The sequence below is a fragment of the Martes martes genome (genome assembly GCF_963455335.1).
Source record: "Martes martes genome assembly, chromosome: 8".
Taxonomy (NCBI): domain Eukaryota; kingdom Metazoa; phylum Chordata; class Mammalia; order Carnivora; family Mustelidae; genus Martes; species Martes martes.
The window spans coordinates 3634454-3651603 of NC_137895.1; the positions used below are offsets into that span (position 1 = coordinate 3634454).

The window sequence follows — 17150 nt, forward strand, 5'->3', positions numbered from 1 at the left end:
TTTCCTTCGTTGCTTTTTTGGTTGTGAAATGAATCTAATTACTCACTTTTTAAACAGATTAAAAGAAACAGAAAGTGAATCGCCCTCGTAAGGTTTAATATGTATCACACTTGATCCTTTTCTATAAATAGGATTGATCCATGATTTTTTTTTGAGTGAGAGAAAGAGCGCACGTGGCAGGAAGGGGCTGAGGGACAGAGAGAATCTGAAGCAGGCTCCCCACTCAGCGCAAGGCCTGATGCAGGGCTCGACCTACGACCCTGAGTTCATGACCTGAGCCGAAATCAAGAGTTGGACGCTGAGCCGCCCAGGCACCCCAGGACCGATCAGGATTGTAATTTCTTCTAGAGAACTGTGTCCTACTCCTATAAAGGTTCATGCGGTTGCCTTTTACCCACAGCACTACATCTTGAGCATACAGAGGACAAGAGTAGCTGACGTATAACTGCCCTATAGTTTCCATTGCTTGCCGGGGCACAAGGGCGCCAGCTGACCGCACGCAGCTGGATAGTAGCAGGGACAGGCCTTGTGGAGCTTCCGCAGTCTGGGCAGCTGTGGCCGGCCTCAGCTCTGCATGTCAGCCACCTGCGGGGCACAGCACGGTTTCTCGCAGTGGGCGGCGGTCGCCCCATCAGTCTCCCCCAGACTGGGTAAGGTCAGCTGAGTTTACAGTACAGGGATGACCTTCTTATATCAGGACAGGGTTATTTAAAGGAACAGGACCTTGAGCCAAAGTTCTGGGAGCTGCGGAGCCAGCTTCCCTGCAGAGAGGCCCACATTCTCCTTCACTGGGGTCCATTTCCTTTGGCAAAGCGAACTGCAAACACCGCCAGTTGGCTACTGACAGGTTTCATTATGAGACAGAATATACCAATAGTGAGATAAACTGTACTAACATCTGCCTGGCACTTCACAGAATGCCGTCTATAATATGGATATAATACTATAATAACAGAATTACATGACAATAATAATATATACCATATATTATGATCCTATCTAATATGTATTAGATATTAGATATCTATTAGATAAAAATTGTATTACCATTATACCTAGCAAATTACAGTTGATGATTATGTTATAATCAGAAATAGACTATTATGTATATAACATAGTTATGAATGGAACGTATTCATATAATATACAAATATGTATGTAACTGTAAGAATGTATGCTAGAATATGATATGGTATGATAGAATTCTCACTTAATTCTCCTTGGTGGTGACGCAGGGGCTCTCAGACGCCCCCCCGCCTGCTGGTGCGTGCTTCACCATGCCCCACTCATGCACAGACAGATTTACTGCCATCCTTCGGGAGAGGAGGGTGCAGGGGACATGGCACCAGATTTGGTCAGTGACTTACCTCCGCAGCAAATTATAGCAGCCACAAAGAGGGAGATATCGCTGTCGTCCAGCTCCAGCGCGTTGAACTTCATCGCAAAATCAAACTTGGGTTCCATGATATCACAAAACGGCTTCCTTAGGCTCTTCAGGAATTCACGAGTTATAAAACCATTTCCATATGCCACCAGCATCCCATCTTTATTCATCACAGAAGACAGCATGGCAAATATGGCCTCATAAACTCCGTATTTCAGCAAAGTGACCTGATCGTTCAAGTCCAAGTTGGCAAAGCCAGGGATGGACTTGGCAAACTCGGTGAGCTCGGTGACGGTCTCCACAGACGTGCACTGGCAGCAGTGGAAGATGCGGACTTCCGCCTCCTTGTTCTGGATGCCGTTGGCCACCAACTTGGCCACCAGAGTCTTCTCGGCCATACACAATGTCTCCATGTCGTGTATGACAAAGGGCTGCAACGAAAGACACGGAAATGAGCCAGGTCGCCGGTGACAGGCTGTCCTCTTAATTATCAATGAACCGATGAGCAGCCAGTGTCTGCAGATCACCTGCGGAGAAGCGCGATACGAACAAAATGCCGTCTTCGTCCTTAAACAACCTCAAAGTTGGCTGGGGACACAAAGACATTTATGGAGATCTAGCGATCTAAATCCGTAAGGTAAGTATCATCACTGCCTGACACCGGGTGGGGATTTCATCGCTATGAAAGGGAAGTCCTGATTTGGGCAATAAAGCTAACAAGAGCATATTTGCAAAGCACTTTTGATACTTTTATAAGATTTTCTGAACTCCTGACTACTACTGCAGTGGCCCTAACTACAGTAATTTTTAAATTTTTATCACTGAAGAACAGCTGACATACAATGGTATATGAGTTTGAGGTGCACAGTGTAGCGGTTCAACACGTCTACACCTCAGGCAGTACCCACCCCTTGAGTGGGGTCACCAGACAACGTAACTACAGTATTACTGACCACAGTCCTCATGCTGTCCTTTTCATCCCCAGGCCTATTAATTTTATAACTAAAAATGTGTGCCTTCACCTCTTTCGCTCACCCTACAGTAATTCTTAATTTTACCATTTTACGAACTTCAGAGATAACCGTCGTTACCTGACCCTGACTACAGCATGAGTGAATTTGGTACGTAAATAGATAGAACTCCGGAAGTTGGTGTTTGCATAGCAATAAGCAGGAGACCATTGATAAGCCCTTGCTCTCTGGGGGCCACCTGGGAAAATCTTAAAGAACCTTCACTTCCTCAGATCTGCACTCCAGTGCTCTGTGTTCTGGAACGAGCACAAACCCCTGGGCCGGCAGTCCACACGTTGCCATATACCATTTGCTTCTAAGACCACGGGTCCTGCCATTTTCCAAGTATCTAGTGGAGAAGAGGAGACGGTTGGCCCTGTTATTTGAGGCCAGCATGCCCAGAAGGGATTATATATCTGGTGGGGCACAGGGGAATGGACGTAAATATTTTGTGCTGCTGGCCAAAATGTACACCAGATCTGTGTGCAGAGCAGAAGAAATGACAGTCTCTAGGGGATCTCTGATTTATAATGTGTTCTACAGACCAGTAATGAGGTGGGCTAAAGCATCATTTTCCGTTCCTACCAGAATACATAAATGTAGAATGGCATAAGCAGCTCATGGTTTTAAGACTCACTCTGCCCGTGGGCAAAGCGTGTCACTGACACTCTATCTGGCCCCAGAGCACGATGTGGCCCCTATTCCTGGGCCCCCAAGAGCATCTGGAGGAACCACAGCATGAAACCACCTTCAGGGCACCTGGAGGGTGTCCTTGTCTCAGAAGCAAGGCAGGCACGTTGGAACAATACAAGGCATTGTCTTAGAAATGTTTAAATAAAACTAGAATTCGCAGTACAGCACTGGACCAAAAAGAAAAAAAAAAACCAACAACAATAATTTGATTCTACATCTGAAGAAAAGGGATACTCAAAAAATTACCTGTGTGTGAGTGAAAACATTCTGAATACAAAATTCAAAGTCGAAGTCCTGACTATCTCAAGTCTGGTTAAGGAGGACTAAAAACCGTCTCCCCTCAAAGACTGTAAAAGCAGTCCTGATTACTGTTGTTTAGGGAAAGTTTGGGGGCAGTTCTGTGTCCTAGGAAGTTGCTCAGATTGAAGGAATTATCACTTTAGGGTGGGCTGGAGGGATGCTTTTGAAGGATACATGGCACTATCCCTTCAATTTCCAGAAAATACACTAGTAGGCCACCTTGGCTGTATCACTGGCTTTGTAACCTTCGGCAGAAATAAAAACAAAAGTTGTGTGGCCCAAACAAATTTGGGAAACGCTGAGTTAAATGAAGTTAGGTCCTTCCAGAGTCTCTACTGCGGGGGTGTGTGGTGGGAAGCTTCAGGAACAGGGATAGGCTGGGCAGCGGTTCCCCAAGTGTGTGATCCCAGAGCACTTGCATCCTTTGCTGGAGCATCTCACATGACTGGCACGGGACTGGCCACGGAATTTGCAGGACTCCGGGCGAGATGAAAATGTGGGGCCCCTCTTTCAAAAATGATGAAGAAGTTCAGGACAGTGACAGCAGGTAAAGCTCCGTGTGAAACATGACACAGGCCCATGAAACCCGCCTGGGACTAGTTTTATGTGAAACATACTCTCGTAAATGGGGAAGTAACTGGTACAAATACTTCATTTCATTTTTATAAAATTATCACTTGGATTTTAAGAAGGCAGGGCCTCATTAACAGACAAAATTAGAAACCATCTGAATTCAAAGCCAGTGCTAACATTTAGAAACCAATGTTTATGGAAGCTCGAGAGAGAATGCATATACTAACACGCTTGATAAACACTGTTGATAGGACTATTTTAAAAAAATCCATGCTGCTTATATTTAATTATGGAATGCGCCTTTTATACTTAAGTTTGAATATGAATGTATCTGACATCACAGGTGGTCATTTCAGATAAATAAAGCATGTTGTCACGAGTTTAAGTAGCAGGAGGCAGAAAGCCGCCCAGCCCCCTCCACCCATCACTCCCCACCGAGACCAGAAGGTTCTCCTAACTGACATCTACCACTCGTGCACACGCCTGATGGTGTTCTGTGTGTGTTAATGACACTACCGACAAAAACTCATCTTTACATACATCTAAATAGCATTTTCTGCATAAAGTGCAGGCAGCACCATCTTTTAGGAAAAAACTGTGATTTCTTGGTAGAATTGTTTTGGATGAAACCATTTAATAAGCTTTTGGTTAGGTTTTACTACACATTTCAAGAAATGGTAAAAAATATTAAGTATTTTTTTTTAAAGATTTTATTTATTTATTTGACAGACAGACACAAGTAGGCAGAGAGGCAAGCAGAGAGGCAGGCAGAGAGAGAGGAGGAAGCAGGCTCCCCGCTGAGCAGAGAGCCCGATGCGGGACTTGATCCCAGGACCCTGAGATCATGACCTGAGCCAAAGGCAGAGGCTTTAACCCACTGAGCCACCCAGGCGCCCCATTAAGTATGTTTTTTAAATCTTAAGGCACCTTAAGTTGTCGATGTAATATTTCAATGTAACACCGCGGGCAAAACCCCACCACGTGGTTCATCATCCCCCAAAGCCATTTCGGGATGGCGCCTGGGGGGCCCCTGGTCTCAAAGATCTCGAAGCGCTAAGAATAATGTTGGAAGCCCTTTTCAAAACGCACATTAGAATCTATTCTCAGTCACATGCCCAAAATTTATCCCCTTGCTTGGTTCATTCTTCTCTGACAAGACACCTGACTTTGTTACTGACTGGCTACAAAGGACCCATGATTTTGTCTAAAATTCCTCAATCTTCTCAGGGGACACAGACTGTCCATAAGTGAAAACATTCAAACACTCTAAAGACTATTCCCAACAATTCCGAGCTATATGGGAACCTTTAAGATAAACGTATGCGGTGCCCTTCATTTGAATGAAGAAAGTCACGATGGTCTGTGACATCAGACCAGTGCTTTTGCATGACTGTCACCTGGCACAGTCAGTGCTGAAGAACTGTTTGTCCGTTTGAACCGAACACCCTCCCCTAGTTCCCAGAGGTGCAACTAGCTTCTAGCACCAGCAGAGGCTGGGGCAGGGGTGGGAGGGCCCGAGCCCCTGGTTGCAAACCTCACAGGAGAGACACAGACTTGAACGCTCCTCACCGTCTCACTGCATGTGGCCTTCCGGAGTCTTGTGATATTAACACCTCACATGTCAACACACTAACTTTTTAAGACGTTGAAAAGCACGTCTTTTGGAAGCCAAGTTCAGATCGCACTGATGTGTCCTCTGTGCCTCGGCTCTGCTTCCGTTCCTGTCGCCCTCGAATCACAGGGCAGCCAGGGCCCTGATGAGCCCTGGCCAGCTAGCTCACTCAGGGCCCTGGCGGTTTTCTGGCCTCCGGTTCTGAAATCTCAGTGGCTCAAACCAGCCGCATGTCCAGACAGAAACATTCACTATCCCACCCATCAGCCCCTGCCCTCAGCTAACAGCCACCCTTCCCCAAAACAATGGGATCTACACGCTTCCTGCAGCTTCCTTCCTCCTCCCAAGACCCTCCCTCCACCGTTTTCCCCACCAGCCTCCCACAGCATCCCTCTCCTGGCCCATCCAGCCCCTCATCAGTCCTAGTCGAGCTGTAGGTCTTCGTGTTATGTGATCTACAGGCAACAGGAAATAGAAAAGCAAACCCTGTGTCCCGCATTGGGAGCTCCAAGCTCTGGCCAAGGACAGGGCTCCCTCCAAGAGCGTGCGGATCTCAGTGGTATATGCAGAAAGATGTTCCGTGGGAATGAAACTAATATTAAACAAGAGTGTTTGGTTCAGAGTCAAGTTAACTTTTAAGTTCCCCTTTAAAAACCCAAGAGAGAGACAGAAGATCTCAAAGAGATCGGAAGTTTTGGTTCCTCTAATATGGGGCTCTCCTAACCATTTCCAGGAGAGAAATTCCAAATTAAAAGGTTAGTTTGCTGTCACCCTCATGGTCCAGAAAGGGTCTAATTTATACAAGCCCCTGAGGCCTCGCACCACGGGTACGGCTTTACCGATGTCCTAGAGTTTGCCTGAGCCATTTTGAAATGTCTCCGCCCATTTAATTGGAGAATTTTACTGAAGAATTAAAGACTCAGTAAAAGAGAGGTTTGGTTTGTTCATGAGAGTAAGTAGCTTGTGAAATACCTCATTTTCCTGTGACTAAAAATTCCAGCTTGTAATTCCCAATCAGGATTGCTTTAAGCTACTCATTAGTACGAATTAAACCTGTTGTGCCATGCTCGTAGGAAAAAAGCAAACTATCTTCATTAGCCAACCCTGGGCTGGCCCTTCTTTGAATTAGCTGTGAGATCAGTTCAGCAATGGACACAGAGACTGAGTGGCCCATGGGGTCAGGGGCAGGTAGCAGTACACTTCGGAAAAGGCCCAGAACTGTCCAGAGAAGACAAAGTTTCTGTAAATGAATAGCCCTGTCTAAACCCAGAGATGTCCTTGCCTTTTCACTGAAAAAACAGGAGTGGGGTGGGTGGGGGACTGTGGAGTGGGGGGTAGGAGAGGAGGGAGATTTAGGGGAAGGATGCCAGAACACGTGTTGCGTGAAAGAAAATGCTTTCATTTTCTGGCATTAAAATAGAGATTTAGGGGCACCTGGGTGGCTCAGTGGGCTGAAGCCTCTGCCTTCGGCTCGTGATCCCGGGGTCCTGGGATAGAGCCCCGCATTGGGCTCTCTGCTTGGCAGGGAGCCTGCTTCCTCCTCTCTCTCTCTCTGCCTGCCTCTCTGCCTACTTGTGATCTCTGCCTGTCAAATAAATAAATAAAATCTTAAAAAAAAATAAAAAAATAAAATAAAATAGAGATTTAAGGGAAAAAAATAGAGGATTTTTTAAAAATGCACTTAAGAAATGACCCTAAGCTATTAACCAGATTTTTCCTTTCCTTTCTTTTTTTTTTTTGGTGTATTAATTACAGAGTCATTATGATGCCTGGTTGCTAGGAGCTCTGAGGTAGAGCGAGCCCAGAAGATAGGAGTTGCTGACAAGCTGCCTCCATCCGCTGTCGCTGGGACCGACACCGCCTTCCCAACACCCAACCTTGGTCCCCCCAGCCCCTCCCTGCGGCCAGGGGCCGCCTCAGGCGGGAGAACAAGCAGCAGCCAGGCCACCCACCGGGTTGTTGCTGGCCTTCCCCGCCAGGATGACCCGGGCCTTGACCTTGTTCATGTTGAAGTTCTTGAGGTAGGCCTCGTAAATTCTCTTGGCGAGGGACTTCAGATCTGCCGTTTCTGCATCTTCTGGGTCATGTTCGCAGGTGAGAATTTCCGCTTTCAGTTTTGCTTTTTCAGATCTTGGCATTCGTCCGAAGCGAATTGCTGGGGGCGGGGAGGGGGGCCACGGGAGAGAACGGGAAGCGAGCGGAGGTGAGCATCAGGGTGCACGGCAGGGGACGGGCCTCTGGGTGGAGAGTGTGCGCCGAGAATTCAACCGCGAACCAAAGCCACCCCGTCGGGACTAGTCTACGTTGTACTGCATTGTACTGCTCTCTCTATTCCTGAGAGAGGAAAATGAAACTCAGCCCTCCATCAACTCTGGGCTTCTTCAAGAGGCTAAAAGGCAAGGCGACACCCTCACTCGTTTCGTCAGTAGGATCAGTCAAAGGTTCAAAATTGTCCTTTAGGACAATTGTCCTAATTGACCTCATTATCATGAGGTCCAAACTTGACCCTAGTTTGAGGAGACGGCAGTAACCCCTAGGGTGACTTCATGGGACACCTTTTTCTTTGTCCACAAGGTAGACCTGCGACCCCTGGGAACTAGTCATTTTAGATCTACCTTCCTGTCATCACTGGCGCCTTCTAAAATGACAGCAGGGTTCAGAATAACGATATTCGCCACACACGTGCTTTGTGGGGACGCTGCGACCACACTGGCATCCCAGGGGGATTTCCATCCGGTCTGCAAACCTTCAGTCAAAGTCTTACCGTGCGAAGTGTCTAAGAGGAATTTCGGGAGCTCTGCTGCGTCTCAGCTACGTGACGCTTTTCCCTTCTCAGGCTATCTGGGCACTACGTGCTGCCGCGCATTCATTCAAAACACAGTCCGTGGCGACCAGACAAGGGAGGTGGGCTGAGGCGCGGGCCGCAGAAGCGCACTAGACAACCTTACCTACCGTTGTGGGACATCCCGACCGAAAGGCACTTGTGGAAACGACAGTATTGGCACTTATTGCGGTTCTTTTTCTGAATCTTGCAGCTGCGGTCACATCTGTCATAGGCCAGCTTCAGCCGGATGGTTCGCCGGAAGAAACCCTATGGGATGGACGCAAGGTTGGGGAGGGGTGTTTCTTGTCGTTCATTTGCTGTACTTTTCAAATGAACTGAAATTAGTAAAATCGTTCTAAGAAGCCTGACTTCATTGGGACAAACTGAAAAATTTAAATTTCATTACACGTAAGAAGAAAAACTAACAAGATGAGGCAAAATTCAAAGTCGTTTCAAGACATCCTTGTCTGGCTTGGGAAGACAACGGTTATCGTCTCCCAGAGTCACTTAGTCCCAATTTGTGCAAGTGTCGCTTTCCCTCCCCAACTCACGTCCAGATCTGTGACTGCACAGATCTCTGTGTAAGAGAATACTAGGCCCCCTCAAGACAAAAATTATAATGAACTCATAAAAGGCAGCCACCTGTTTGTAAAGAACGTTCACGCTTTACAAAAGCTTATCTTAAACTCTACCCAGTAAGAACCTTTAGTATTTAGTCCATGAGAAACAAAATGTAACAACAGGAACTCAGCCACAACCCGGGGGGAAGTTACTCTGCAAGTAGCTTCTTTCACAAGTTCATGGTCAGAAGGCTTGTGCGCCCGCGGGAGCAGGGACAGCAATTTCTTGGGGGGCAGGAGGGAGGTTGGCGCCTTCCCTCAGCTGGATCTCTAAGTCTGTAAAGTGGGGATGGCCAGAGCAGGCCAGGAGCACGAGGAGGCTGAAGAGAGAATTCTGCCCGTCGGAAGGCAGTGTGGCCCTTTCTCCCCCCAGCCCAGGCCTCCGAGGCCAGCCCGGGCTCGGGTGCGGCGATGCTGTCAAGGACGTGGGTTGTGCCTGCACCAGGAAGGGCTGTGGTGTCTTCCAAAGTCAGTAAACCGTCTCAGCATGCACAGGGGAAGATTTCGGATTTTAACCGAACACTGAGATGACGAGACACTGCGCGTATTAGGTACATGAAATACCGAAGCTGAGAGTGTACACAAAGTCCTAAAAGCACGATGTGGGGGCCTGACACCGCTGACTGACAGATCCTTTTAGTGATGATCAAAATCTGTGTTTAAAAAGAAGCAGCCATTGTCCCGAGCAGGGACACTCTCCCCTGCTGGGGTCCACCGTACCTTACAGCCTTCACACGCGTGAACTCCGTAATGGTAGCCTGAAGCTTTGTCCCCACAGATCCTACATTCAATGTTCAAGGCTATGCTGGAAGGTTCATCAGCACTACCGGCCGCCACTGGGTACGTGACCGACGAGGGGCTCGAGGCTGGTGAGAGGGTGTCTGAGAACAGAGGAGAAAGACCGATGAGCGTTCCAGACAACGTTGCCGTCGATGTCTATGCCAGGTTCAAGAGGACACGACTGCGTGTGAGGAGGCGCTGGCCAGGAGGCAGAGCTCCGGCCTGGGCTGGCCCCTGTCCTGGGCTGTCCCACCCCCGCCTGTGTGCCTCCAGTTACTGCGGTGACATCCGCAAAGCGGCTGGACCGCCCCTGGGTTCTGGACCCACACACCCAGCTGTCTCCCCCCGACCCCTGACCCCGGCGCAGCCTACGCACAATTTTTACTTTGCTTCCCTCCACTCCTCTGCAAATGTTAACTCCGTAAATCACACCACAATACAGGACGAAAATCCATGTGGGCAACACCGGAAGCAACACTCCAGGAAAGATTGAAAAAAATTAAGCTGACTTCCTTAAAATTAAAAACTTCTTTCTGCTCTGCAGAAGACACTGCCAAGAGAATGAAAAAGACAAGCCACGGGCAGGGAGACAGTGTTCGCAACACACACATCTCATAAAAGACTTGTATCCAAAATACACAGAAAAGTCTTAAAACTCAACAATAAAACAAACCGCTCAATTAAAAAAACAGGCAGAAGATCTGAACAGACGCCTCACTGAAGAATGGTAGCAAATCAGTATCACTTGCCATTTGGAAATTGTGAATTAAAATTAGACGTCCCTATGCACCTATCAGACTGGCGAAAACAAACAGACAAGCACTGGGGCACCTGGGGGACTCAGTGGGCTGAGCGTCTGCCTTTGGTGCAGGTCATGATCTCGGGGTCCTGGGATCGAGTCCCGTGTCAGGCTCTCTCCTCAGCAGGGCGCCTGCTTCTTCTCCCTCTGCCTCTCCCTCTGCTTGTGCACATGCATGCTCTTGCTTTCTTAAATAAATAAGTAAACCTTTTTAAAAATTAAATTAAATTAAACAAACAAAGCCCTGACAATAGCGCATGCTGGTGAGGACACGCAGCGACAGGAATGCTCGCCCGTGGCTCGTGGGAACGCAGAATGGTGCAGCCACACTGGAGGACAGTTTGGCAGAACAGTCTTAAAGGAATTACGCTCCGAGGTATTTAGCCAAGTGATCTGAGGACTAAGTTCACACAAAAACCTACACATGAATGTCTATATCAGCTTTAGTGTTAATCTCCCCAAAACAGAAGCAACCAAGATGCCCTTCGATAGGTGAAAGGATAAGAAGGGAAAGCCAGTCTGAAAGGTTATAAACTGTACGATCCAAATATCTGATGTTTTGGGGAAGCTGAATCATAGGTCTGGCACAAAGGTGAGTTGCTGGGGGAGGGTGGGAGGTAGGTGAACAGGTAAAACAGATTTTTGGAGATGGTGAAACAATTCATATGAAAACATCATGGTGAAGACACAACGTGATGCCTTTGTCAAAACCCACAGAACTTTACAGTACAGAGTGAGCCTTCATGTGCGCAAATAAAAATTGAGGAGATTGGGGAACTATGCTGGGGGAATGTAGAGTGTGACAAAGCGAGCTCACTGTGTCACACATGCACAGAATGGCTTCCCTGAAGGAGGTGTGGAGAAGACCCCACCCAAGGCAACTTGGAAAGGAGTGGCATCTATGAGACCAAAGGCAAAGGAGCTGCGTGTCAGCTTGGGGTGTCCGTGGAGAAAGCAGCTCCCACAGGGGACAGGTTAGCCACCCTGATGCCACCACTGTGTAGACCGGAGACAGACCATGGATGGAAGGAACGGTGGCGTGGGGGCCAGGCCTCTCACTGTGGGAGCAGGAGCTAGCAGATCGGCTGGGAGAGGTGAGAACGACCCATGTGGTGGCGGGTTAGTGCCGCAGGCATCAGCACAATAAACAGAGATACAAATGGTGACATACAGAAATGTTTGGGGACCTATGGGTATACGTGGGTTAGAACATACCCATATCTCTTTGCTCCATCCGCTAAGAGAGCCTGAAAGAGAAGACACTCCAGCAGCAACCTGAAAGGACAGGGGAGCAGCAGCCAGGACTCTGACACGGCTGGATATAGTCCTGTGACCACCTCTCACGGTGAAAGCCTCAGAATCCGTAGGCCATCAGGTAAGGGACTCAGAATGATTTTGCCTCAGTATTGGGGCAGACTTAATACTTTTATGGTTCCATCTAACACAGGACCCAAAAGGTCAAACATTTTCCAAGTAACTTAACTGCGTCCCAGAACAGACCTCAGAAGTATTTATGGGAATACAAAAATATCCATCATGAACAAAGTTCACAATGCATGGCATCCGATAAAAAAAATTACAGGGGCACCAGGGTGACTTAGTTGGCTAAGCGCCCAACTCTTGATTTCCGCTCAGGTCATGATTTCAGGGTTAGGCTACACCTGAACAAACACAGATGATTAAAGTTATGACTGTATCCTAATGCGTTCAAGGAGCAGGAAGAAAGACTAGAGACTGGGTGGAAAAGCACCACATGGCACCTCTAGTGAGTAAGACTACACCACCTAGTGTGAGAAATACACTGGATGGGATCAGAGCCGGCTTAGACACTGCAGAAGAAAAGATTAGTAAATGTGAGATACAGCAAAAAACAAAAACAAAAACAAAAACAAAAACAAAACAAAACAAAAAACCTATCCAAAATCAAACACTGAGAGAAATAAGATGGAAAAAAAAAAAAGCTTCATAAGTGAAATATACCACCCATTTAAGGAAGAACTAGTATCAATTCCACAGAAATACAGAAAACTGTAGAGGAGGGGGTATTTCCTAATTCATGCCATGAGGCCAGCATTAATCTGATACCAAAACCAGATAAAGATTTTACAGGAAAACTAGAACCAGTATCATTCATGAACAAAGACACAAAAATTCTTAACAAAATTTTAACAAGTCCACCATGTACAGAAAAGTCAATCCATTATGACCAAATAGGATTTATTCTGGGAATACAAAGTTGACCTAATCTTTGAAAATTAAATAGTATAATTCGCTGTATCAACCAAGTAAAAAAAGAGAAGTCACTTGATCATCCTACTAGATGAAGAAATAGTATTGGACAAAATCCAACATTAACTTCTGATAAAAACTCACAGAAAACTGGGAAGGAGAACTTCTTCAATCTAGGAAAGGGTATCTATGAAAAACGGTTATTGTCATACTTAGGGGTGAAAGACTGAGATCAGGAATAAGGCAAGGGTGTCTCCTTATTCAACATTATACTGGAGATTTCCAACCAGTGTAATAAGGCAAGAAAAAGAAATAAAGGCATCCAGCTTAAAAAGGAAGAAGCAAAACTGTCTTTATGTACAGATGACATAATTACCTGTGCAGAAAATTCTAAAAACCTATAAAATATGAAACACTTGGCAGTGAACATGACCCCCAAAATATGAAAGATGCGTACACTAAAAACTAGAAAACATTGCAGAGAGAAAATTTTTTTGAAGATTTTATTTATTTGACAGAGAGAGCAAAAGAGAGCACATACAAGCCAGGTGGTGGGGAGAGACAGAGGGATCCCAGGACTCTGGGATCATGACCTGCCGAAGGCAGACGCTTAACAACTGAGCCACCCAGGCGCCACCCCCCCCCCGAAAGAAATTAATGAAGAGCTATCCAAGAGGGGAAATAAGTTCATGGTTCAGAAGGCTTGGTGTTGGTAAGACGTCAATTCTCCCCACATTGATCTTTTGACTTAAGGCAATCCCAATCGGACTCAGCAGGCTTTTTTGGTAGAAATTGAAAAACTGATTCTAAAACTACCAGCACACCCAAAACATCTTCAGGAAAGAAGAATAAAGTTGGAGAATTTAGTGAAACTTGCCTTCAGGCCTTATGATACAGCTACAGTAAGCAGAAATTAGTGGCACTGGTGTCAAATGAGACAAACAAACGGAACTGAAACAGGCCCAGGCACGTAAACCTATTGATTTTTGACGATGACATAAAGGCCGTACAGTGGAGATAACAGTCTTTTTAATAAAGTCTGTGAAAACAATTACAAATGCAAAAGAGAGAGAGAAAAAAGAAATGAGTTTTGAGGCATATATGAAAATTAATTCAATAGATCTAGACAAATTCCGTAGAGCTAGGGCAAAAATGTAAAACCTAAAAAATGTCAAACTTACAGGATAAAGTGACTCTGGGTGAGGCAAGTATTTCTTAACTATGACACAGAAAGCAGGATCCATGGGGGAAAAAAAAAAACACTGACAAATTGCACTTCTTCAAAATTAAGGACTTCTGTGTTTTGAAAACCACTGCTAAGGGAAGGAAAAGACAGGCCACAGACGAGGAGAAGCTATCCAGAAATCACACCTGATACAATACTTGTATCCAGAATATCTGAATACCTCTCAACAGTCAAAAGCAAGGAAGCCACTCAATTTAAAAATGGGCCAAAGGTTTGGACAGAAATGTCATCCAAGAAGATGTGTACGTATGAGGCACAAGCTTGGAGTTATCACATAAGCAAGTCACGGGGCAGAGACGTACAGCATTGCAAGTATGGTCTGAACTCTCGTGATAACACTGTATGGCGACAGACGGTGATGGTGCGTAGCAGAGAGCACTGTGTCATGCACGCAACTGTGAAATCACTGTGTTGTATACCGGAAGCTGATGTAACATTGTGTGTCAACTATGCTTCATTGAAAATATTTACAGGGGCGCCTGGGTGGCTCAGCCAGTTAAGCGTCTGCCTTCGGTTCATGTCATGATCCTGGAGTCCTGGGATCGAGCCCCACATCATACTCCCTGCTCGGCGGGGAGCCTGCTTCTCCCTCTCCCTCTCCTGCTTCTCTCTCTGCTTGTGCGCGCGCTCTCTCTCTCTCTCTGTCAGATAAATAAAATCTTTAAAAAAAAGAAGTGATATACTGTTCTGGAAAAGACTTTGGCAGTTTCTTAAAAGTCACACATGCGTCTACCTTACGTCCCAGCCAATCGCTCCTAGGTATTTAGCGGAGAGAAGCGAAAGCACACGTCCACAGAGAGACTTGGACTTGAATGTTCTCAGCAGCATCATTTGCAACAGCTGATACCCAGAAGCAACTGATATGTTCACCGACAGCTGTGTGGGTAAAGAAACAGTGCGCATCCACACAACACATAAAAAACCGGAGCTTCTGGTATGTGCTTCGATGCAAATGAATCTCAAAAGAATTTTGATGAGTGAAAGAAGCCAGCTGAAAAGAACACCTACCACGTTATTCTTTTTATATGAAACTCTAGGAGCTACAGACAGATCTATAATGAGAGAAAGATTGATGTTGCTCAGGGGAGGGAGGGAGACCAAGGGGTGGGGAAGAGGGTTTATAAAAGAGCACAAATAAATTTGGAGGTGATGGGTTTGGTCACTGTTTTCATTGTGGTGATGGTTTCACACTCAAAATGTGTGTGTACACATCAAATTGTACACGTTAACTATGTGCAGTTTACTGTGTGCCATAAAGTTGCGAAGGAAAATCGGGGGAGAAAGATAGATTGGCCTCGCAGCAGCCTCGCCCATCTGTTCTCCTGGGTGTAAAGTTTAAAGTGAATACATTTTATAGACGGCCCTTCCACGGAAGCAATTTACATAATGCAGAAATACCACCGAGGGATGTAAAAATCTAATTTACGAAGAAGCGGTAATCTCATCTCAAATTAGCTAGTCCCACCAGCCCTGGAGAACCTGGGAAGGAAACGAAGCAAGATTTTAAGAAGCGAGAGGTGACGCCAAATGACAAAAAGGATCAACCACAACACAACCGCACACCCAGGGCCTGGAAGGCCAGGGGCCCAGGGTCAGGGGTGTGTGTCGCAGACGCTTCAATGTGATCACTTTTGTAAGCTTCCCCTCTTTGTTTTTGCCACAGAGTTCCTTGGAATTGGTTGAAGACCAGGATGGAACTCTCTCCCCGCAAACCCTTGCTCTTACTTTATTCAGAGGCAAAGCATATGTCCGCCCATGGACTTGGGTCTGGTATGGCTTTTGATGGGAGCATATGGACCACGAGGCTAGTTTATATGACATTTCCAGGTCTTATATGTCAGAGCTTTCAGATGGCTTAGGAATATATTTTATTTTATTTTTTTTTAAAGATTATTTATTTATTTTTTATTTGACAGAGAGAAATCACAAGTAGGCAGAGAGGCAGGCAGATAGAAAGGGAGAAGCAGGCTCCCTGCTGAGCAGAGAGCCCGATGCGGGGCTCGATCCCAGGACCCTAGGATCGAGCCCAATGCGGGGCTCGATCCCAGGACCCTGGGATCATGACCTGAGCCGAAGGCAGAGGCTTAACCCACTGAGCCACCCAGGTGCCCCTAGGAATATATTTTAGATTATCGTTCTTGACAACGACCTAAAACACAACCTTGAAACAAATGGAAGAACGTAATTTTGGATCCCTCTTGTTTGAGAGTGAGGACTTGGGAGAGAGAAAATCCAGGCAGAGCGGCCACTGTGAACTCTATCTTCCCGGAGAAGGTGGGTGTCTGCACACTCTTTCCATCCATGGCTGGAACAGAGTTTTCCAGGGGTTTTACAACTACACACCCACCCTGCTTGCACAAGTTCCTTATTTGAGAACGACCTCAAGAGCATGTGTGACCTAAAGGAAAGCCTATCCCCGAATCTTTCATTATAAAATGAAGGACATGTTTTCCAAAGGGGGGATCTGCCTTCTTTTAATAAAAAAAAAAAAAAAAAGAAAAAAGAAAAAAGAAACATGGACACAGATAAATCTTCTCAAATCCCAAAGAAAAAAAATTTCTGATTGTCAGTATAACCACAAATAGTATGTATACTGGTCAGTAGGCTCCGTGTCTACAATGTGGTGACTCAAAGATGCATTTGGATGGGTTGAGAGCTGGGTTTGACCCTGGGCTTGTCATCTTCAGCATGTCCCAGTGTCCTGGGGTCTGTCTCTCTTCCTCTTTCCTCAAATAAACAGAAAAACGAGCTCAAACATTGTTCTTGGGATTCAGGTAGACAAGGCATATGCACTGGCTACCATGGTGCCCAGTAGCCTGGGCTGTCACTGTCCTGGACACTAGCACAGGTCGGCCATGAGGCGACCTACTGGGGCACTGAAGGTGATCCCACACCCCCGAGGCTTTTCCTTGCTCGCCTCCCTTGCTGTTTCTGGAAGCTCCCATCACCCTAGACGCTTGCTCCTTTCCCTCAAAGCTCACTCCCTCGATAACAAGTCATGAAAAAGACAGTCAAAATGCAAACCATTGGGGTGCCTCGGTGGCTCAAATGGTTAAGCATCTGCCTTCAGCTCAGTTCAT

At 46.4% G+C, this 17150-nt stretch overlaps 1 protein-coding gene across 7 annotated transcripts in view; it reads right to left on the reverse strand.

Moving 5' to 3' along the window:
- The window catches only part of PPARA (peroxisome proliferator activated receptor alpha), a 70375-nt gene that overhangs the window by 7755 nt on the left and 45470 nt on the right, over positions 1-17150 (reverse strand). For all 7 annotated transcript variants that reach the window (XM_080810578.1, XM_080810581.1, XM_080810579.1 and 4 more), the window contains 4 exons: positions 9737-9897; positions 8525-8663; positions 7525-7727; positions 1368-1815 (listed from right to left, as the gene is read on the reverse strand). In XM_080810578.1, coding sequence (XP_080666704.1) covers positions 1368-1815; positions 7525-7727; positions 8525-8663; positions 9737-9897 — 951 coding nt within the window. The remainder of the gene's footprint in view (positions 1-1367; positions 1816-7524; positions 7728-8524; positions 8664-9736; positions 9898-17150) is intronic.